At 42.9% G+C, this 24,630-nt stretch overlaps 1 protein-coding gene across 4 annotated transcripts in view; it reads right to left on the reverse strand.

The window, feature by feature from the left end:
- The window catches only part of hdac5 (histone deacetylase 5), an 89,696-nt gene that overhangs the window by 28,056 nt on the left and 37,010 nt on the right, over positions 1-24,630 (reverse strand). For 2 of the 4 annotated variants that reach the window (XM_012861085.3, XM_021315775.2), the window contains 5 exons: positions 4,951-5,037; positions 3,634-3,881; positions 3,386-3,530; positions 3,172-3,277; positions 1,972-2,105 (listed from right to left, as the gene is read on the reverse strand). In XM_012861085.3, the coding sequence (XP_012716539.2) occupies positions 1,972-2,105; positions 3,172-3,277; positions 3,386-3,530; positions 3,634-3,881; positions 4,951-5,037 (720 nt within the window). Of the gene's footprint in view, positions 1-1,971; positions 2,106-3,171; positions 3,278-3,385; positions 3,531-3,633; positions 3,882-4,950; positions 5,038-16,443; positions 17,850-24,630 lie in introns of those variants that run through there. The other 2 variants (XM_021315772.2, XM_021315769.2) reach the window with 2 other exon arrangements.

Here is a 24,630-nt window from a genome sequence, read left to right on the forward strand (position 1 = left end):
AGAGAGAAGTGCGTCTTGGAGTTCGTACATGAAGTCCTTGCTCCTGCAGGGCATGCCTTATGGCTCTCTCTTAAGGCGCTGCTTCCAGCCTTCATTGTTCCGTCCTGTTGGGGTCCTGCAGTCGCCCAAAAGTTTCCCTTAGCTGTCCTGACAAAATTGCTAAGAGTTTTTGATGAGCTTTTGGACATTCTTCCACTGCCAGTCAGGTTTGCTGCTGTTCCAGAAGTTTTGTACTGTTGTCTAACGTTCCCAACGGTGTCTCTTGTACCCAAAGGCCTTCAGGTGTGAGGAAATAATCTCCCCTCGCAGTTTTTCTGGAAGCTCCTTTGTCTTTCCCATGATTTCAACTCAATATATTCCCTTCATGGGTGGGTTTATATGTGTATCACAGCTGAAGCAAGCAGAGCGTCGTCATTGACTTCCCAATGGCTCGATTATGATTCAACTTCACTTTTAGCCCGAATTACTATTAAGCAGCTTCAAAGATACCGACTGTGTATTAGGTAGGGGTTGAATAAATGTGACACGGCTGTCTTGGCAAAGTATATTGTCACATAAAAATGCTACACATCTTGCATTTTGAATGTTGCTTTTATGGATCAGTAAACATATAAGGACTTCACTAAAAGCTGAAACTTGCTCTTTGAAGAAAGTTTGATTAATAATTCAATGAAACATGCGGAGAGATGAATAAGTCTGACTGCAACTGTGTATGACGGACCAACCGAGACAAGGTAGCGATTATGAGGTGGGAGGAAAGGGATTAGTAAATAGAGTCTAGTTGTGTGTAACTTTTTACACTCTGCACAAATGCAGCTGTTTGAGAACCTTAGTAAACAATCAACGACCACAGCGTAAAAGTGAGGAATAAAAATGGCGGAGAAGTTTAAAGCAGGCTTAAACGATATTCCATCCTTTGACCCACCTCAAGGAACTCTGCATGTTTCAGTTGTCAGAGTTTGAAAAACACGTCTCACTTTCCTGCTACTTCACTATTGTGCAGTACTTTATGTTGGTCTATCACATAAAATCCCAATAAAAGCCACTGGAATCTGTGGTTGTAAGTTCAAGAGGTATGTATAAGCCATGTTTGCAGGACGTTGTATTTGTGTAGCAGTCATAAAAACGGAACGATAAATGCTTTTCAAACACTAAATCTGTGTGTTGTCCTCAGCGCCGTTTCCCATCCCTCCACTATGGAGGTTTGAGTCTGAGCTATCTTGAGGCTCCCTCTTTAATGCTGAGTCACAGTGAGTCATCAAGCAGTCAAACAAACACACAAAAAAACGTATTCCAAATTGCCCCTTGATGACAGTATTTCTATACAGGTTTGCTAGGAATGTTAAGCGGATTAAATGTAAGCAATTTTTTTTTTACAGGAGTTTAATATTTTAACCAAACCCACCCTTGGAAGGTTCTTAATAGAGATAAACAGTTATAATGTTCATCGTGACGATAATAAATTCTGATCATATCTGATCGACCTCCGAACCCCCAAAACTGGCCACCCGGTTGGGATTGTTACTTCTGCTTTTTGAGCTATCCTTTTCTCACTCTTGGTTTCATAGGAGCACCTATGAAATTGTTACACTTGAAAACAGAATTTGATTCAACGGTTGCGTACGATGCAATTGCACTACTGTTGTACTAAAGCAAACTATTCAACACAGGACGTTTCCTTTTAGAGCGGGATTCGTGTTTACTGACCTCTGACTGTGTGTAGAGACAAGTAGATTGCTAAACAGACCATGAATAAAGGTAACTGACTGTGTCTGGATGGGTTTTATTGTGGCTCTGACTAGGAACCTGGTGTTGGCTTGAACAGTGAAACCGCATTGATATAGTCTGTGTGGCCAAGTGTTCACCTGTGCGAGGGATGATGCCGAAATGTCATTATGTGCACAAAGAACTCCTCAACATAAAGGCTGTGTGTTCCTTTCAGGGTTTCTTGCAGCACACACACTTTCTCACCTGTCTTTCGGAGGGGGAAGTCGTCTTTGCCCTCGTAGTTGCCGAGCAGAGGGGGGAGCTTATAGGAGGGAGGGGTCCCGGGGGTGTTACTCTGAGGGGGAGAGCTCTGCTCCAGAGAGGTGTGCTGGCCTCCCCTGTGGTAACAAACACACACAGAGAGAGAGCGGCTAACTGATGGCATTTTTCTATGAACGTGCTTTTTGTACAATTCCTCCAGTTCATCATTTCCTAGAAAACATGTTCTATTACAGCAAAGCATGAAATGAATTCACCATCTGTCTCCATTCCGATGATTTTCTGCATAAAGCCAAAGCTGCGTGGGTTTAGGTAAAAGCTTCTGACACGGGAAGCAGACCTTTTATCTTCTAGTTTCAGGTCAGAGATCTGTTTCCAGAAGCTGTAGGGCATCGGATACTGACTTGAACACAGCATTTAATCACCACAGCTCCTCTGACACATGGGGGGGGGGGGGCACTACATCTGTGCAGTATTACTAACTCAAAACACTACGTCAGAGAGGGAGACAGGTTACAAGTGCAACGACTCCATTTTGTGCTTCTCTACACAGCACCCCCCCCCCCATAAATTTTTTTTTTTTTCAAAATAATCTTTTGAAGTGATAGACAGGTCAAAGATCAAGGGTCAGCAACCTGTACAGTCCGAGGAGCCATTTTTGCCATTTATCCTACTAAAGAAGATTTTGTCTGTAAAACCTACATGGGAAATGAGAGTTCAGCAGGTTTTCTAAAGCTACCATGTAAAATTAAGTTTATGATAATGTACTGCCAGCTCCTCTTTCAGATTTGAAACCAAAGAGCAATGTCAGATGTTTACAAAAGGAGAATAAAAGATGTTCTTGAATAGTAACACTGCATATTTATGGAAAATGCAAACAAAACTAGCCTCAGTCACCTGTAACCTAACAATGAAAAGAGCTCTGTGTACTCATAGTTTCATTCAGTTGTTGAACTTCTGTGCAGATATTATAAAAAAAAGCTCTTTTGGCTAACGTTATAAAGCGACACTATGGCGGGCCTGAGGAGCCACATGTGACCCCAGAGCTGCAGGCTTCAGACCCCTGGTTTAGATCATTAAAAATGGATCTCCAAATAACCTCAAAATGAAAGAGAACATCTTAGCCGAAGCCTTTTTAATCCTGATCTGAGGTGTGAACCTTCTTTTAGCATTTGTCATTCTCACCAGCACTTTGGGGAGAAGGAATGGTTGAGTCCTCCTGGACCAGGCTCTTTCTTACTGAGAAGGAACTCCTGCAGCTTGAGCTTCACCTCTGTGCTGGCAATGGCACCTTCCAGGACACAAACACATGCAGACAGCGTTCAGGTCGCTACACTCTCTGTAAATGGACATGTGCATTTGGGCGGAGCCACTGACTGACGGCAGCATGGGAACCTACTCTCTTTCCCTTTCTCTTTGTTCCTCAGCAGCAACAGTTGTTGCTCCAGTCTCTGCTTCTCCTGTTCTTCATGTCTCTGTTGCTCCAGTTTCCTCTTGTGCTCCAACTCCTGCTGTCGCTTTGCTGCCAGCAGCTCCTGTTGTTGCTTACACACACACACACACACACACACATTTAGAACTACAGACTGCTTCTGGAGATGACCGATAAAGCGGGGAAGTGGTGACTGTAATGGGAGTGGAAGTTACCTTTAAGTGCTCTTGCAGCTGAACCTCGTGTTGTCGTGTTAGCACTTCATGTTTTTTCTGAAACTCGGCAAACAGCAGCTGCTTCTGGAGTTCCTGCTGCTGCTTGAGGAGCACCAGTTCCTGCTGAAGCTGTTGCTCTCTCAGGGTTGTGTCCACTGCTCCACCACCAGACAGAGAGCCCACCCTGGGCTCTGTTCTCAGGTCCACTGGGCCTCCGCCTCCACCTGGGCATTCTCCAGGGCCAGCCCCTGGGCATAAAGCAAGAGACAGCCGTCAACTCTCTTCCTTCAGCTCCTTTTTCCACATCTTGTTACGGTACAACAACAAAACTTTAATGTAATCTACAGGTAGATGATGCTATAGACCAGGGGTGTCAAACTCATTTCTATATAGGGCCACTTTGGCTTCATGAAGTCACTAAAATGGCTAGTTGCACGTGTATAGACGATACTTTTCATTTCATAATTTCATTCCAGTATAAAAAATGCACAGTAACATAAAAGTAGCAACCTTAGGTCCAGTTTATACAGTTTATCTGCAACAAAAGTTGATATTGGGGTGAGTTACACTTACAGGAGGCACAGTTTTAGCCACTTTATACACTTTAAAATAATATATGCCTGTACTTTATGACATGATATGCCTTTTTTTTGGCTCTTAAGGGGCCGGATAATTTACCTTGACGGGCCGGATTCGGCCCACGGGCCTTGAGTTTGACACCTGTGCTATAGACCGTCACTGAATAGCTTAATTGGGAAGAGAAAGGAAAAACATAAATGGTTCCAAGACTTTTAACAAATAGAACTCTGAAGAGTATTTTGGGGTGTGCCAGTAACACAGCCAAATTATTTTTAAAAAGAAGAAGCTTTCTCCGGTCCACCCTTCTTCAGAACAAGCCCAAGTTGTTCAGCCATTTTCTAATCAACCAGTTACGAAGTTTAACATTAGCTATGCTAACTGAGGTGGAGGTATTGAGTCTTTTGCAGTCTCTCAGAGCACCGCCCAGTCTAACCTTGGAGTGAATCTGTGAGATGTCTGATGTGGGGAATATTGGCCAGCGTTAAAAATGTTCTGGAACTTCTCCTAATTTTCTCTCTTAAACTCATAGAAAGTAGGACAGGTTTACAATTCTCTTGAATGCAGTTTTTTTAATGTGGCTTCATTTATCTGTACCTGCAGCTGTTTTTTTTTTTTTTTTTGGCATCGACCTGGTAAAGATTTTCACCGTCCTGATATATAAAACCCTGAAGTTGAAAAGAGGGGTAGTCTTTTTTCTGACTTCACTGTATTTGTTGTTTTCTGGGAGGAAACACTCACCGCCTTCCCCACCTCCTCCTCTCTGCTCACTTGTTGCTTCCACTGGACTCTGCATGCCTGATGGCAGGCTGCTGTTCACCTCCAAGACTGCAGGAGAAAGGCAGAAAAAAAGATGGTCGATTAGCCTTGGACATTGGTGGGTGTTACATCACCTGGGGGCTGAAGGGGGGGGGGGGGGGGGGGGGTGACTATATCCAGTCAGCCTCCATTTCATTCACACAGCCAGAGATAGTGAAAGTCAGGGACAGAGTGTCCTGCCTCCCTAAAATAGCTGCAAAGCCTAACATTAGCCCTGGCAGTAGTTAGCCCTGACTTGTAGTGTTACCTTGGCATTAGCCTGGTGTGTTTTCAGCACGGTTCAGCTGAAGGGCACGGAGGAATATGATTACAAGTACTGAAAATAAACTTGAATTATCACAGAGGATGCAATCTGGCATGAAGGAACCAACAAACAGCTTGGAGGGATGAGAAACAATGACAATACCCCCCACCCTTTTACTTCAGTGGGACAGATTCACATCAACCTCTTTCAGCAGGCATGGAAGGGTTTATAGCGGGCCTTTATCTTGTCAGACGACATGCGTAGGAACTCATCAGCTTGTTAACAAGACTTCTGACCAATAGCGTGCAGAGTTTGAAGAAACGTCTCCGCTGTGATTGGCTTGTACGGTTGCCTGGATGTAGGATTAGGCCACTTCCTGGAAAACGCAGCATGCTGCCACGGGCAGAGATATCAGGATATTTCCTACCTACGACCCAGGGGGTAGATTCAATTAGGACTTACTTACAGTGAAGTCTGACCTTTGGAAGGTGCTCAGCTTGGACCGCTGCCACTCCTTTTGGTTCTGCATCCCACATGGCTTGTAATCTAATTAAACAGCAACATCGAGAGCAATGTCAAGCTGGTTAGCTCTATCCAGGAGGATTGGGACTAGTTGGGCCAGAGACTATGATACAAATAGTGAGGAGTGAGCATAGAGGCACAGGTTCTGCTTTTTTTTGTTTCTGATCACAGAGTGCTGTTTTTGAGCGTGTTCACAGAAGGTTGAGTGGAAGGAAGCGATGAAAGAAGGTTTCTATGCAACTGGGTCTTCTAAATCTTCCCCAAAGAGCAAAGGATCACAAAGTGTAGACCACAGGTGTCAAACTCAAGGCCCGTGGGCCAAATCCGGCCCGTCAAGGTAAATCATCCGGCCCCCGAGAGCCAAAAAAAAAGGCATATATCCTTTTAAGGTGTATAAAGTGGCTAAAACTGTGCCTCCTGTAAGTGTAACTCACCCCAATATCAACTTTTTTTGCAGATAAACTGTATAAACTGGGCCTAAGGGTGCTGCTTTTATGTTACTGTGCATTTTTTATACTACTGTGTGAACTAGAATGAAATTATGAAATGAAAAGTATCGTCTCTACACATGCAAGCGGCCCTTTTAATGACTTCATGATGCCAAAGTGGCCCCATATAGAAATTAGTTTGACTCCCCTGGTGTAGACTGAAGTGTTTGGACACGAAGGTCCCAGAGTGTGGAGGAGGGATGGAGCGGGGCAAAATCTAAGCTGCGTGATGTCCAGTGTGAGATTCCCACAGTCACTGATGATTTCTGGGAGCCATGACGTCTGCTGGTGTTGGTCCATTGTGTTTTTTAACGTCCAGAGTCAGTTCAGACATCTACCAGGAAAATTTAGAGCACTTCATGATCCCCTCCACAGAGATGCTGATTTCATCCTCAGCAGGACTTGGTACCGGTCCCCATTGCCAAAAGTTCCAACGTCTGCTTTATTGAACATGGTATCACGGGGCTTGATTGGTTGGCAAACTGTCATGTGAGATAGACCAGAGCTAGCAATGCAGAGGAGAGGACTTCCTGAACGCCTGAGCAGAACCACAGGCTGACCGACTCCATGCCACCCTGCACTGAGGCAGGAACTCGTGCCAAAACTAGCTGTAAGCCAGAATCATCTAAGTGAACAGAAATGAACTGTGAAATGATATCAGGTGTTGTGTAATGAATGTAGCTATACACTATATGAGTTTAACTTCTGAAACTGAATCACAGAAATAAATTAGATTTTCAAGCCATCATGTCAAATTTGCACTTTTGGTCGTTTTGTACCCATTTTTTTTAATAGGTACAACTAGTTGCCCCGTTCCTCAGGACGTTTTTATACCAACCATGTGCCGCTTCTTTTCCCACTTTGAGGATGTTTCATACTTGCTGAAAAACTGTTGGATTCCTGGAACTTTCTATATTCTGCTCAGTTTACTGTAAGAAAGTGTGGTCTTACGGCTCCATTCAATCACATCTACGAGCTGGGGGTCACTCTGAGTTCTATGGGTTTCTAATAATCTGTCTGATTCCATAAGAGTAGACAGGCCCAAACGGGCTAAGAACCACAATCGACTGAAATAGGATGCAATATAAAGCCTTAAACCCGATAAATGCAATTAGATGTAAACCCGCGGTCATATACCATGACATAGAAAATTATTGAAAAGTTCATTTATTTCAGTAACTCAGTAATTCACTAAATGAAACACATTATATAGATTCATTCCACACAGCCAGATGCTTTTAGTGCTTTTATCTCTGTTAATTCTGATCATTTTCCAGCTACAGCTACTGAAAACGCAACAGCTACGATCAGAATATTAACATACATTTATACAGAAATGTGGGCTTAATGCGTTTCACGCCAGCGTAAAGGTTGTCATTTTCAAAAAGCTGCTTTTTAAAGTGACGAACGAGCCTCGTTGCATAGCACATTCCAATTTATTAAATATGTCTGCACACGAGAGCTGGGCTTTTTACTTCAACGCGTGGGTTTAGGTAAAACGGCTCGTTTAGGGGGTATAAAACTGCACGTACTGGTAAGAAGCGGGTATGGAGAAGGGGTACGGCTCTGGGAAGGCGCAGCTAGCAGCTCATCCCCACAGTCGCAGCTTTGTAACGGTTTCCTCGGCTCAGAGTCGACGTGGCCGCTCAGAGAAAACATTCGGAAACTGAGAAGCGTAGATAAAAAGGGCCAGGCGTGTGTGTGCTTTTCTCTTTATACGTGCACATGTGTGCAGCTGCTCACATCTAAATTACCTAAACAAATATCCTGGTGCTTCACTGTGACGCACGTGTCTCCCTTCCACTACCGCACACCGCGTGTGTGTGCGTGTGTGTGTGTGTGTGTGTGTACGTGAGAGACCGCTCTGTGAGTGTGTGTACAACAGTCCGCTTGGCAAGAGAGCAGCATTCCACAGCAGCAAGCGCCTGACGTCAAAGCGGGGACATTTATAGTCTGGTAAACACACACTCACATGCAGTCTGACAAAGAGGAGAAACTGAGGAACCGTTTCAGTCAATCAAAGAGGTTTTTCAGCCGACTTCTGACCACCTCTCCCTGCAGCTACACACCAGTTCACGGAGCGGGACATGGTGATGGAGGAAGTTAGCAGTTTGGGATATTTGGGTTATTAAAGTGTAGCTCAAACACAAAACTGACAACAGAGCAATTTTATACACGGCGGTCCCGCCGAGATGAGAGACGGCCCGTTTTCAGTCGGCTGCGCTGAACTGAGACGCGGCCTGATCTGCAAAACGTGGACGTTACAATAACTTTAGGGGATTTCAAGGCGTGACGGAGCGACACAGAGCGGAGTCCTCAGTTGTGAAGTGGGAGGAAAGATTTTTTTTTAAATGTTTGCTCAAACAAAAACCAGAGAAGTGCGGTGTGTGGAGCCATGTTTCACTGCAGCGGTGTCAGCAGCTGTTTTGGGGTGTGCCTAGACCACCTCTGCACATCTCCAGTCATTAGCTGTAAGCAGAAAATCCCCCCGTTCAGCAGGAAGTAGGCTTGAAAACATCCGTCTGTCTGTCAATAATCTATATAGTGTTTCACTTAGTGAACGGGGGTTACTGAAATAATCTTTTAATTTCTCAAACGTGACCGCGTGGGCACAACCATATATGTGCATTCTTTAACAGAGGCACAGCTACAAATGTACGACAGAAATAAAAAAAAACTGCTTCTCACAGGTTTCTTCACCTGTGCAGATGTTTTGTTTTATTTTTTATGTGACTAAGAGACACTTTGATATTTCATTGCTGTGTCCAGTGATCAGATGTCAGGATGTAGCAGCTGTTCCTGGCTTGCCTTCCTCCCGACAAAGAGCTGAATAACCTGACGGGCCCGCAGCGACGGGAGAATACCCTGGAATCGCTCAGTCTAAGTTTATCAGCTTGTCCTTGAAAAATCTCAACCTGCTTCCCACATCCAGAATCAGACTGAAATCAGGCACTTTCCTTGTACGGTCTTCAGTCCACACTTCGTTTGACTTCCAGACTCTGTTTAAATGTCAGCAAAATAAGACTTCATTTCCAAATGAATTTATTATTTCCCAGATGATGATGCAAATCTGACTGGCTACCTGTCAAGGTGGTCACCACTACAGACCTCGCACATGTGCACACACACACACACACACACACACACTTTATACATAAAGTTTGATCCAGGCTGCATCTATTGACTGGTCTCAATATGCTGCCTTTGTCTGTGGGGAATGGTGTTCTAATCCTAGTTGCAAATGCATCGGAAATTGAATTACAATGCACGCTTATTGAATTAATTTTCAGATTCAACACACATAGAACAAGGCAGTTATACTGTGTGTTATTTTATTTTCATCATTATTATCTATTTTATTTATTTATTTTTACTGTATGCATTAAGAAGCATCTAATGCAATCAAAGGTTCATCTAGACGTCTCATCATTGCTTGACTATGTTTTTAAGCAACTAAATGAATTCTTTGCAAAATATATTAGTGGTCTCTGTTGCGTTAAGGCTCTGCGCACCCCAACGAGCCCCCCAGGGATGGGAACTTCTCATTTGAATCATTCCATCGTAACTCTGAGGGTCTTTTTATGCTTGTTGTTCTGCTGGAGGGCGAACCGCTGCCCTTATGTCACGTCCTTTGCAGCCAGGGCTGTCCATTATTCAGCTCAGTACACCCTCTCATCAACACCAATCAGCTTCTCTGTCTCTGCTGGTGCCGTCGCTCCTTCTCCATTCGTTTCCTACGGAACTTGTGTGATGAGGCGACAATCGCTCACCTTCCTCCAGCCAAGCGACCGGCAAATTTGCGCGTGTCAAATTTCAAGCTGGTACACGTTAAGGTGCGCACGCAGGCTTATGACGTGACTAGACGCCGTCGCTTGGCACCACAACTGTTTATCTGGATCAGCCATGAGGTGCGTCCTTGAAATGATGATACTCCCTGTGCCGCTTCCTTGTCTGTAACATTGGATGAACGCGGCTGTATTTTTCTTTTGTACATTAGTTATGAAAAGCACGATTTCAGTCAATTCCAGCCAAATCTACTGACTCTTCATCCTTGTCGTTTGACACCCAATCTACATACAAGTACTAACAAGTAGGGAAACCAGTGGGCTTGTTGTGGTGCCATACAATTTATCCCCTTGAGCAATAAAGAAACATGCTCCTAAATAACTGTCTTATACAACTAGAGATGCTGCGGGTTTAAAGAGAAACTAACCATATATTGTGACTATATTCACTCAGCAGGAACAACAGATTTTTCTGGAAACTTCTCCACAAGTTTCTCCCTTCCTCCCCTGCTGTGTTCTTCATGATGTTGCTTCTGTACTAATGTTCTGAGAGGACACACAGGAGGAATCTGTTTACCAACTAGGGGACTTCTGAAGGCATTTGCTCCCACTGCATTTTACTTAGGGGAATTGTAGTAAATGGGGCTAGATACAAACACGTCACCCTTTTAGGTTTTGTTACATGAAAGAAATGTGGAAAACAATGCATCACTATCCTTCCACCTCCCAAATGCCCACTACTTTGTGTTGGTCTTTCAACATAACATATCATTAAAGGAGCCTGAAGTTTGTGGTTTTGAGGTAAGTTGTCAAAGAGGGGGAATGTTGTTCAACTGAACATGTTTTGTCATTACGGCAACGGTCAGAGTTGTCATCTACATACGAAGAACGGCGTGGTTCAGATCACAATGCTTGGCTAATATTTTCCTCTTGATTTTGCCCAGGAGCTGCACAGAAAACACACACACACACACAGAGTTCTTCTACGCTGAGGCTAATGGAACGGTGTGCATCTGTGGAAGAGGGGCCGCTTTCTCCTCTGTTTTTGTCGCTCCAGTTTCACACCGCTGCTACCGGGAGGTATTTCTGGAAACCAATGTTCATTCCTTATTCCCCCCCTCTCTCTTTTCCTGTCTTGTTCATTTTGCATTGCAAAAAGAAAATAGGCTCCATGACGTCAGCCCTGCAAAACACTCAGCTAAGGGAAAGAGAGGGAGAACAGAGCAAGCGAGTGGGAGAGTGAGGTAAAAATAGTATAATGGCTGTGTGTGCTTTAGACAAATTAGAAGCTAAGAGACAGGGACAAGAGGACTCATGAGTGGTGTTGCTATAGAGACTTAAGGGTAGGTTGGTAAACTGTGGGTCATCCACTCTGGATATTGTCTGCTGGGTTACAGCTAGCATAATGTCTTGGAAAACAACAGCTTTAATTTGTTAGATGAATACGCTGCGGGTCCCCTCAACTCAGAGGAACATCAGCAGATTTATTTTGTTTAGTGGATTGATACTTGTTAAATGTTTAGTCGTTAAAACCCCAAACTTCAATGTAGCTCAGTGTAGGGTGATGTGCAGCGGCATTGCGTATTGTGTGGAGGAAAACTATAACTGCACATCACCCTGAAAAACAAGCCTCTTTGTGTTGAAGCATGGTGGTGGCGGGGTTTTGCTGTGGGGATGTTCTTCATCATGGACAGAGACGCTGCTTAGAGTCAGGAGCTGATAAGCTGCAAAGGATTGGGAGAGCAGTTCACCTTCCAGCAGGAAAATGACCAGCCACACCTCCAATGAAAGGGTATAAGGGGTATCATCTCCAACATGTCACCTCCTTAGAAAATATTGCTGCACGGTTGGAGACAATCCCAAATTAAAGACAATAGTGCGAACAGGCACAGCACAGGAAGGTCTACTAATTGCTGTGACTTTGCGATTGCAGATAAAATCTGACAGCAACGGCTCAAACATAACCCTACAGTTAAGTTTTAGGTGCACATTTCAAAGCGTATCCTCCTGTTTAGCCTGCTGGGGTAACAATGATTTCCTTTATTCTGGTAAAATTTATTTTCACATCATTTAAAGCTCTTTTCTAAACTTTTGAACAAATCACGTTTCCGGAAATCCCACAGAATAAAATTCAAAGGTAAATAATGTGTATTAATTAATGATGATAGATCTGTTTAAATTCTCTGAAAGACAGAAAACCTCTAAAGTTTCCATGTGGCGTCACTACCTTTCATAGTGACCGCAGGCAGGCCTGCGTGTTATAAGCATATTGTAATGATTGGTGTTTTAATTAATGTTGCTGTAACGATATCAGTTGTGATAAACCAACCTCTTCCTCAGTCCTCTTTACCACACCCTGCATTTCGACACTTTCAGCACTCGCTGTGGCCTTTAGCATCTTAGCACCAACAGTGGAAAGAAACATGGCTGCCAAGCAGCATCCAGCAGAGCAACTAGGGCTCAAAGGAATGATTCGAGTGACTTTATTAGTAAAATACCTTGAGGCAAATGATCTTCTTTGAGGCTTCGCTAAATTCCGTTTAGCTATTCAGCGCCCTCCGTTCTGGCCAGGTGGTCGTTTGTGTTGCATATCACCTCAGATACGCGGATGTCAAGTACAGTTATCAGCTATGGAGGGAGACGGCGAGGGGTAAAAGGACTCAGCGAGAAAATGACAGAAAGCGGCCAAAGTTTGGGATCATTTTAAAGTTAACAAAAGAGAACACAGCGCAGTGCGTGTTCAGCTAAATCAAGTTAACATTCAGTAACGGCACGTCCCCTAAGTGTGCTGCGTCACTGAACATCCAATCACAGTCTGCAGAATGAGAGGAAGCTGAAAGTCAGGTTGGATACATACAAAGGCAGAGTGTATTATCACTGAACTTAAATTTCTCATTTGCCTTTTTCATAGGTAATTATTTAATTAATTTCTTGTCTGTTTTGCTCAAGGTTCACTACAAGGGTTCTGTTTTATCTGGATAACTTTCTGCTTTTCTCTTTAATAATCCAGAATGCAACATGGAAGCGACCCTTATGCCCTATTTTTGTTTGCGATCAATTTCACTACAGAGACAGCTAGCGCCGTATTGACGCAAACTAGAAAGAGCGTCAAGCTGATGCTAGAACCTCTTATTACCTGCAGATGCATCCGTTGCAACAATTGCAAAAGTTCAAGTGCACACTAAAGACATGCTATAATTGTATTTTAAAAGCGTCTTGTCACATACTATGACTTTATGAGTTTCTATGCCAGTAGCTCACTCTGGTTGCATACAAAGTTTTTCCAATTACATGATCACACCATGTTGACTTTTTATATTTTAATCCTATGTTTGTTTTTGCTATGTCTGTTAATAAATGAAGCCCTATTGTGTGTATTTATCGTAAAAAGATCATGTGACAGGAAGTACGACACTGCGCATGCGTAAATAAGGAGAAACGATAGAGCCAAGTGAGTCAGCAACGTCAAGCAGGGATGTGAAAAGGAAGAGGTAAAGTAACCCTAACCCTGTAGATCGGGATGGTCTTCGACCAGGGCGAGCTGTTGCTTTACAGCGAGGCATTATAAGACTACTGGCTCTTACAGCAACTGTGTTGATTGTCACCATCTTGATTTCTGATAGTTTCGCAGAACTGCTGGCAGACGGTACAACGACGTCTGCTGATCTCGCCTGGTGCAAAACATTTTTCACTAACTAAACACTATAAGGACGAACGCTTGGCATATATTGTTTTATTTGAAGATGAATATATGTTTTCTTACACTCATAGTATGTGACTAGACCCCTTTTAGCAATAAAATGTTGATTTTGAATTGATTATTTTTGTTTACTTGCATTTTCTCTTTCATGTACTTCTGTTACTCATAAAATACGTTTATGTAGTTCAATGAAATATCTGCAGAATGGGACAAACTTTTATCCGATTAATCAATTAATCATCACAGCAACTGATGGAATACTTGATGTTTTTTAAATATTTGTTAGCTGCAGCCCAACGTGGAAGCCAGTTGGAAAGCTGTTTGTTAACAGTTTTATCTTCCTACTATGAAACTGAAAATGCAGCAGAATCTGGAACAGAAACTTCAATTAGAGTTTACTTTCTGTGAACAGTTTCATTGCTAGCTGGCAAAATGGGTTAACTGGGAATACTTCACCAATGACAACAGATACCTGGATGATATTTATATCCTAAACCAGAAACATCATCCTTAGGCACTAAAAGGTGAAGCACTCTATCTTGCAAAGATTGCTAAAGATCACTCTGTGCATCTATTTGGGGAAATACAGAGAGGGTATGTTGTTAAGATGGAAATAATTAGCTATAGTGGGTGTGGCTTATAAACTGAAATCTAAGCGTGACCTGTGACCTGTACAACAACAATGACTAAAGTCATTGATCATTCAAGTCATTGAGTGTTCAGGATATATTCTCTTGAATCACTGGGCTCAGTGCAGGTTCCTGCTGAGGAGGACAGCTCCATTGTCAAAGCATTTCACATCATTTTGTGAAATGGTACTTTTAAGCAAAACTAAGTGCTAATATCATGAATGTCATATATAACTGCTTCTAGGTAACTGTTTCACGCTCTAGGTAATATATCTGAACGATAACCTGGAGGTTACTCTTGGTAAATTTCCAGTGATGCACAGAAAGACGGTTCTCTGACCTGGTGAAAATCTGTTTTACTAAACACAGACAGGAATTTTTTTTTTTTTTTTTATTTAGAGTAGAGAAAATATTTTGAATGTTGTTCATTTGGATTCTTAAAAGGAAACCTGAATCTGCTAAAACTGGTTTCCCCATGTCAGAGCTTTACAAAATAAGAGTTTAGAAACCAGGCATGAAATGTCCGATCAGTCCATCTCGAGATATCTTCTTTTTACAACGAGAAAAAACAAACATTTTACATTTAATCTGTGACTTATGTATGCCGTACCATTAAAACCAAGCATTTGTGTTATTTATTTATTTTTTTTCGCTCGCATGACTCATTTTGTTGCAGTTTTTATCCGGTCTTCAGAATGGTGAGCGTCATTTACAAGCTGCGTGTCTGCTGGTCGTCCTCATGCCCCTAAAGGCTGAAGAACCACAGAGTGGAACCACTGTTCTGCTGATAGATGACATATAACACAAAGACTATAGAAATCATCTAACCTTTAAGAAGAATCACAAGACTTATTAGGAGTCTTCAGATTACGCTTGCGTTTGCGCTGTCTGATGAAAGGACTGCACAAGAATGAATGTTTTTAGCAAAGTATGAACAAATCTTTATCTTCCACTATGTGAGAGGTGAGGAACACACTGGAAAGGTCACCAGTATGCTTTAATTCAAATCAATCCAAACCTGTAAACAGACAGGAAAGGACAAACAAAACAACAGAACCCCAACCTCGTTCATTTAGTTATAAAGCCAAATAAGAGTGGGAAGAAGTGTATCCTTTCCTCATTAATATTCTGCACAGACTAACAGAAACATTCAGTGCATTTCAAACATCTTCCCTGCACTGTATTTAATGAAGGCCAGACCAAACTTTATAGGAGAACGCGGCTTCAGCTCCACGTCTCTGACTGCGGCCACACAAACACAGATGCTTTCTCTGCTGGGCTGGACACAAGCAGCTGTGATGCTGCAAATATAACCCAATGCAGCCGATTACGTTCAGAAGGCAGTAAATAAAGTCACCGTAATCTCAGGTCCGGTCAAAGATTCTCTGTCTGGATTTAGGTCTGGACTTGATGAGGGCACGTGTGTCTTTTGCATTGCATTTTCTTCCAGGATCGCCCTCTCCTTAGCTCCATCCAGCTTCCCGTCATCTCTGACCAGCTTCCCTACTCCGGCCGAAGAATCCACCGTGTTGTGCGTGGAGAATGAGGCGCTCTGGGTTATATGCAGCGTTTTTTTGTTCCTTCGCGGATACTGTTTAAATTTAAACATTAGTTGACTCCTGAACTGGTTGCATTGGATTTTATTTTGGGGGTTTCAGAAGAAAACCAAATTCACGTCATACTACTGATTTTCTAACATGACTTGTGCCCTTTGCACGGCTCCGGGTACCTCACAGCCCGGCAAACTGTGCGTGCTGCTCACGCTGATAAACCGCCCAAACTACGGTCACAAGCATCTCCTCTCTCCACTCTCCTCCACACAAGCATCTTAGCCTCATGGCTCTCCTCTCAACACTGCACCACTTCACATCTCCCGTTCCTTTAAGAGCACTACCAACCTGCTCCATCCTCATGTCCTATGCCAGCAACAGAACATCCCAGGCACTTCCTAACCCCGCTCATTAAAAGGCAAAATTCTTCATTCACTCCATCAAAACCCCATGCGTCCCACTCCAGCCCCACCTATGCTTTCCCAGAGATGACTCACCCGCAGCGGTCATGTCAGCACCACAGCCCCTGTTGCCGGTCAGGAGCTCCAGAGGCTGGTGGTGGCTGTCTGTGCTGGCGGAGGAAAAGCAGGACTCAGTCTCGTAGATGGTCTGCAGCATGGTGCACAATCCTGACACGGTGGGATGTAACAGCATGCCAGGACAAACGCTGCTGCATAAGTTTGTGATGGGGGGGTGGGTGGGTGGGTGGGGGGAGTCAGCTCTTCCTCAGAGGTACCAGCATAGCTTAGGAAGGACTACATCTGCCATGGATTGTGGCAAAAAAAATAAAAAAAATACTGAATTATGGCTCAACTGTCCTGGCAAGTGTGACAAAATACTCAGAAAAAAGTCAAAAATGAGAGTTTTATTGTATGATCCAGCCTAAACTGGGATTGCAGATCTCCTTGGGTCTCCTGTGGTCACTCAGGACAAGTTGTGTTGACCGGCCACTATCACCTTGAGCAAAATCCTCTCCTCCGTCATAGTAGGTGTGAGTTCCAGGAAGTATTCTCTCCAATGGGATTGAGGGATTTGAGTCAAAGTAAATGAGAAAACACCAAGCCTGCACAGATCTCCCTAAATCCTCGGCTGGCTCCTGAAAACCGCGACGACGGCGGGTGCGCTGTGAGAGGTACCTGTCAAGGTTTCAGCTGAGGGAGAGGAAAGTTTGCTTCTTCTGTTGCAGCGGCCATTCGGGGGCAAAAATACCAACAGACTGAAGCCAGCTGGTACCGAGTAATTCCCGTCCTGCCGAGTGATTCTGTGAGCCGAACGACAAAAAAAAAAAAAAAAAAAATCCCAGACGAAGGAGAAGCCGAGTTCCCCCTGCTCCGCAACATCAAAGGGTCTTCTCACTGTTCGCCTCCTGGCTGACGACGGGGAGAGAAGAGGAGGAGGAGTATAAAGGGGAGGAAGAGCAGCAAGGATGTAAATAGCTTAGGGAGAGCACTCCCCGAGGTTCCATGTTTCCAAAATTAGAACGAAGCTCTGAGAGAAAGGCAAAGAGAAGCGAAAGAGAATGAAAGGAGGACAGGACAGCTTGGCTGCAGAGGAGAAGTCTTGATCCCGCTCCTAAAAAGCCAGCAAGAGGAGCCGATCTGACCCCATCAGACGGCTAACGTTTACAGCCCGGGAGTCGCTGGTGTGTGTGCGGGTGTGTGTCTGTGACGCTCTCTGAGCTGCTGAATGAACGGTGAGAGATAGAGAGATGGAGGGAGGGAGAAGGCTGAGAGAGAGAGAGAGAGAGAGAGAGGCGGGTGAAAGTGGATCATTGGGTGGGAAGGAAGTTAGACGGACGGAGAGAAAAGTCAACAGCTCAACAGGACGAGGAGGAAAACAAGGATGCTTTTCAGCTTCCTCAACGTTCTTCCCGCCTCTCACCATCTTTTACTGATGCCTGTGCTGTAAGGAGAGGAGAAGAGAGGAGAGGAGAGGAGAGAAGAGAAGAGAAGAGAAGAGAAGAGAAGAGAAGAGAAGAGAAGAGAAGAGAAGAGAAGAGAAGAGAAGAGAAGAGAAGAGAAGAGAAGAGAAGAGAAGAGAAGAGAAGAGAAGAGCCAAGGAGATGGTGCTTGATGGAGGGATTGGGGCTGAAAATAGTCTGCTGTAGTGGAGGAGGAGCCCCAGATAAAAATAGACAGGAGCAGAGAGACTGGGAGAGGAGTACATACAGCTCTGGGGTGTAGAGGTGGGGGTGGTGGTGGGTGATGGGGGGGGGGGGGGGTGAGAAAGGAGGCGGGTTGCGTTCAGTTCTGTCGCTGCTCTCCACCGCACTTCTCAAAGACGATCTAACGATCAGACGACGGAGTCATCCGGTGATATTTAGTTTCTGAGTCAGTGCCGTTTCTGTCCATGATAAGCAGGCCTCGTTATGCGAACACATAACGTGCAAAATTATACAGTACTGTCCACGGCGAAGGAAACTCGCTCCTGTGCCGAGCATTTCATCGTGAAACTTACAGAACTCAGGCTTTCTAGTGCTCCTTGATTACAGACTTCCCAAATCTCCCCGACTGTCATCCATTTATAAGGCTCTTTTTATCCAACATTTACCGAATGTGAAAAAGAATCCGTTGAATGTGACCGCTTTTTATTCTCAGTCCAACTGGTGTGCCTAACATGTTTTCCCTGGATAGACATGGATGAAAAGGGCAGAAAAAAAACAAGACAGCACGAGTGAAGACTTCAGCCTCTATGCAGCAAATGCAGAGATGTAGGTGTGTTCCTTAAGAATCAGGTGAAAGCAATGCTAACCAGGAGAGGTTTCCCCTCCTAAAAGGAGAGTTTTACCCGTGAGCGTGATCTGACAGTATAATCTTATTTACCCCCTGCTGGTGAATCAACAAGAGAAGATCCCATCATATTCTACAGATTCACAGACTGAATTTGTTACTTAGGACAATATTTAAATCTTGTCACCAGAAAGAAAGCATCATTTACAGACTGATCTGAGCGGGGTTTGCCTCAGCAGATGCATTATCTGAGATGCAGTAAACCACACCTAACCATGCACCGACTGCCTCTACAGGTAACAAACCTTACATACCTACAACTTTATGAACCTTCACAGTAAACCCCTTAAAGCAGGAGCGATTCTGTGTGTACTGGTGAGAGTACAGCAGGTTTACTCTAACATGGTGCGGTGTTGCCTCTGCTTCCAATTATACATAATTAATGAAACATAATGGCTACAAAGAAGGCTGGAAAGAAATTATTTGAACATTACTTAGATCTCCTAAAAGGAAATTCAAATCGTTTGAAACTGATAAACTCTCAGACCTTTACAAATTGGGAATAAAAAATAAAAATCTGATCAGGGCATCTCTAATGATTATGCAACCTAACAGCTGCAATAATAGACTTGGGTTTCAAAGAGATCAATGCCAGCACAAAATATAAGGTGATACCTGCCACATCCCATTAAAAAGAATTCCCAAGCGGCTTGCAGCAGGCAGCTGTTTCCTGCACAACTTTATTTTGCACATAGTCAAATTGTGTGTAAACGCAAATGAGAATGCAGCCGGCTGTTGGGGAAGCCTGTTTATGTGACTGATTCAGGACACTTTATGATATGGTGACCTCAGTGAGGGCAGTGTGCTCAAAAAACAACTTAATCCCATTAGATTGCAGCAAAAATGTAACCAGCTTCCTGTCTGACTTAGCAGTCAAAGTCTAATTCCAACAATACAGGACACGGATTCTGGCGGATTCCTCTGGCAGTTCCCTGTAAGGTTTAGATCAATTAAACATGTAAAAATGATAATTGTTTAAATTTTGAGTTTATGAAAACTAGGGATGCACAAGTTCTGCAAAACATGTAACTGTGATGCTTTGTCTGAATATTAAGAATATGATAATCCTTTTTTTTCCCCAATGGTTTTTAAAAAAAAAAAACTTTATTGAACTCTTCTAGAAACAATCACATTTGCCATTACTTCCGCAAACTGCTCTGTGACATCTCTTTTTGTTATCTGTGCATGCGGGTGTTCAGACAGCAGTATGATGGCGGTCACATTTCATAGTAATACGGACAGCCAACTCAAATCTGAGCTTGCTGGAATTTGCTGGAATCGGAAAAATCCGATTCCAGCAAAAAAATCGGAATTGAGCATCAATACCTGCAGAACGTAGCCTAAAAGGAATATTAGGAACGGAGGGGTAAAGGGAGGAAATCAGGATTATAAAGTACAAAACTAATACGTAGAATAGAGTAGGTGAAGGTTGTAGTTACACATTCATGTAACGCTTTGTCTGAATATTAAGAATATGATATTGGTTACCATTAATCCTTGCTTTCTTGACGTTTTTTCTCTCTTCCTTCATAACACAATGTCCCCATCACTCTCCGCCATTAAAAATACACATCAAGTGTGGGCAGAGGTGGTGCTAGCCATTTAAGTGCCTTAAGGGCAAATGCTTTGTGGTGCCCCATTCCAGAAAAGAGAAATAATACATTTTTTGTCTGTGTGATTTTGTTTATTTCCAAAAATAACTTTTCAATAATGTTTTGAAATTAGTTGAAATAAGTAGGAGTAGAGATCAAAATCCAAAATTAAAAACTAAATTTGCATCAACAAGCACTGTTTACAGTAGCTACTGTGTTACCACCACGTATTTTTGTTTCATTTTTTAATGTTATTCTTGATATAGTTTTAATGTATGTATGTTTTGTTTGCTACTGGATATTTTAATTTTCCTCAGGATAAAAAAAATCTATGTATCTTATCTATAATCTGGCTCCACCAGAACCACCACCTCACCAGAAAAGAGTTACACAAATATTTTGGACCCTATCAACCAGAAGCTTGTCTCATTGGACCTGGTAGAAGTTCTGCACCAGGCCCAGAGGCAGGGGTGGAGCTAAAGGGGGTCAATGCCCCCCCCCCGAAATCTGATTGGTCCCCAAAGCCACAATACCAAGTAACACCTGTAAAGTAGTTGGTGCTATGTAACACAAATGGTTGCAATCCAACCAACTAGTAGAAGAACTTTCCGGTACATAAAAGTAATTAATTAGAGCATAAAGAAAGTATCAATCAAAAACTGATGAAAAAATTGCAGATAAGATGAGCTGTGGAAGAAAGAACGGAGTCAGAATGGAGGCTACGTTGACACTGCAGGGAAATGCGACCCAAATCCAATCTTTTTGCCCACATGTGACCCATATCTGTCTTTTTCACGGCAGTCTGAACGACCCAATTCCGATCTTTTCACCCCCAAAAAATCCAATTTGTGCCACTTCCATATGTGGTACTAATTCGGATACTTATCGGATTTTTTTCAAAGCGTCCACTGTCTGAACGGTCGTGTCGCGTTTTATCTGTCTTTCACATCACTCTCCTTGCTCTCACAACACATACACACATAGTAGTAGCAGTTAGCGCCACAAAAGATCATTCGCTGTTCTGCTTTTACTTACCTTCCTTCTTCTTGCTATTATGTGGTCTTAATATTGTTGGCTCCCATTGCTCAACAACTTTTTAATAATGACAAAGTGTGGTGCCACTAGGGGGTGCGCGAGATGAAAACTGTAATGGCGGTCTGACAGTGTTTTTTTCCCCACACCATAAATACGTATAAATAAACATTTCCTTTGTAAGGATTAAAATCAAGAACTGTGAATTTAATCAATAAATAAAATGTATTGTAATGATCTGTATTAGACTTTATTGCTAAGTGCTGTTGCACACTTACTGTTTCTTTAAGTCAGATTGTTTTGGGGTTATATCGGACGAAATGTGTGGCTTCCGGGGGGAGGAGTGGTGGTTCGGGGACTGGCGGGGTGAAAGCTGTCCCGTTCTGTTCGTCCTAAATTAAAGTGTTAGCAGCAAAACCTCGGTCTGGTGCTTGGGTGTCATAATGGAACGTTACAGTAGTCACGCAAAAAAATATTTATTTAGAAGAAATCTTCTTCTACGCTTCATTTTAAGATGAAGTATACGCATTGTGCTGTATATGCGCACCTTGTGGCCTCTACTTCATTGATTCTGGTAAATATGCTCAATTGGCTGAAACCAGGGAAACTGTCAGGCAGGTGAGACATCTAAGGTCAAAGTTAGGGATGAAGAAAGAGAGGAACCAAGAGAGAGAGAATTGGAGGCAACAGAGGAGACAACTGCAACGGATCCGGGAGAAGAACACGAGCGAGAATCAGAAAATGTCTCTTTCTCTCTCCTGACTTTACGTCAGCAGAGGAAAAATATAATTGGGGCCAAAAGTTTTTGAGGGACTTGGTCTTTCTATCGATCGCGCAGCACCTACAAACAGCGCTGCCCATGGTGCAGTGACTCTGAACCGCTACAACCACTGATGCACATATCTGCTGCCGCCACCGCTGCTGCTGGTGGAAAAACTGGTGGTAGACACGATTTCTTGACTATGCTCACACACAGTGCTGTAATGATTTTCATTGTGATTCAGACAGGTGCAGTTCATTTTAAAGATGCACTTTTTGCACGTATTCAGACCGGAACAGGGAAATCAGCAACCGGCGGTGGGGCTGCGGGGAGCTGAGGTGTGTTGCTGTGGGCGTGTTTACCTGCTGGATGTAATAAGGAAACAACTTTTTATTTCTCTGATTAATAACATCTTTATGAAGGTTCTGTTAGGGTTAGGGTTTGTTACTCTGTACCGCTCTACCAAAGTGTTCTCTCTCGCTCGTCATCGGACACAAATCAAATTAAACGTCTTTGTGTTTGTATTTTGCGGCGTAAATTGTGAGTCAGACTCAGATTTAGAAGCTGATACATTAAATAAACAAAGTGAGAACACACACAGGTAGAGTTTAGTTCCTGAATCCACCTGGATGATCTCTGCTTCAGAGACGTTTCAGATTGTGGAGGTGTGAACCATCTGAGAGTCTCTTTCTTTCTCTGGCTCCATGCTGAGCCACCGATGCACCTGCAAGCCTTCAGGATCCTGTTGTGGATGTTGTGTGTAACTTCATTGCAATTTCATTCAAATTATGTTCCAATTGTATCTCCATAACCTTTGTTATGATGGTTGAGTTGTAACGGCAACAGCAATTTTTATTTATTTATTTTTTGAAGATTGGGGGTGCGTCAAACCCGGTTGGGACACGGAAGGGGGTGCACGGCTAAAGAAGTTTGGGAACCGCTAGTCTAGGGTAAGGGATTTTTTATTATTATTTCTTTTTGCCCTCCTAAATGGAAAGAGGGGAACACTTAAGAAATCATTTTAGGTGATGTACTCTGTTCTAAAGGGGTACTTGTGATGGTGAAGGTGAAGTTTGTCATTTGACAGTTATCAAACCCAGGCATCCCTCTATTCAGGTCCACACCCTTATAGAGGGGTGGTAAGGGAATTGTTTGACAAACAAACGGAGATATGTAATTTTAAACAAACAACAAAGATAGTGTAATGCTAATGTAGATGATTCCTATTTTTATCACAGCCTCTTTTCTGTTCTTTTGACTCAGACTGGTACAGCACTTATGGTGGGAGGAGATTTTAACCTCGCTCTAAACACAGAGCTAGACAGGCTTGGCAGATCATCTGCTCTTGGTAAATTGCAGTCAGTTAATACATTAAAGTATATGGACGTTTTTCTCACTTGTCCTTACTCTTACTAACATATAGACTTCTTTCTAATGAGAAACGCTGCTGTGAAGGAGGTATGTGAGGTACAAATTCCTCCTGTTTCCTTAAGCGACCATGCCTCAGTAGCTGATGGAGATTGAACAAAAACATTAACACCACCTGTAAAACTTTGGAGGTTTCATTACTTAAAGATAAAGATTTTACCAAGTTCTTTGAGAAGGAGTGGACTGATTTTAGAAAATAAATGATCAAGTTTATATCTCTTCTTGTGTCCTTTGGGAGGCATTTAAAAAAAAAAAAGAAAAAGCAACCTAAGTGGAACTAGATGATAAAATAAAAGAATTAGAAACAACCTATGCTATATCCCAAGAAGATAATCTGTTTGATAAAATAGGAAAACAAAAATCACAGCTTAATAAAATACTAGAGGCAAGAAATGAGAAGTTTGATCATAGTAATAAATCTAGCAAACTTCTTTCAAATCAATAAAGAAAACAACGAAAAGGAAAACGCAGCAATGTTTACATGTACAAAATTTCATGATCAGATTGAACTTAGAATTAGTAGTATCTGTCTTCTATATGAAGACGTGCTCTCAGTGGAGGAGGAGTGGAAAACAAGCAAAGATGACAGTAGATCATCCTATTTGCTGTTTTCTGTTGAAATGGAGAACCAGCCATACTCTTTGCCCAGCGAAAGGGAAGAGAAAGCAACCAAGAAAATAAAAACAAATAACTGGGAGAAATGAGCGTCTATATCGGCGCAGCTATTATTATTAGGTGGAGATAATTCATAAGGGAGCGACACACTGGAACACAGAAGAAGAACTTCAGTCTTTGCTGAACATCAAAAAATTGTAAACAAAGCAGTAGTGTACCAGTTCGTTTATTGTCTGAGCCTCCAGGCTGGACTTGCACCAGGTTCTAATTACGGTTGAAACGTTACTGAATAAATAACAATTTTGAGCTCTTTTATTGTTTCGAATGGAAAGGTCATATCAGGAGCCCCGATAGTTGTGCCTCCCAACCTATTTCCGCCACTCAACAACCCGGAAATACGTAACGTTTTATTGGGCGCACATGCGCACTCAGGTCAGTTTGCCACATTCGGAATGACTTGATCCTGAC

This window comes from Fundulus heteroclitus, chromosome 16 (genome assembly GCF_011125445.2).
Source record: "Fundulus heteroclitus isolate FHET01 chromosome 16, MU-UCD_Fhet_4.1, whole genome shotgun sequence".
Lineage (NCBI taxonomy): Eukaryota > Metazoa > Chordata > Actinopteri > Cyprinodontiformes > Fundulidae > Fundulus > Fundulus heteroclitus.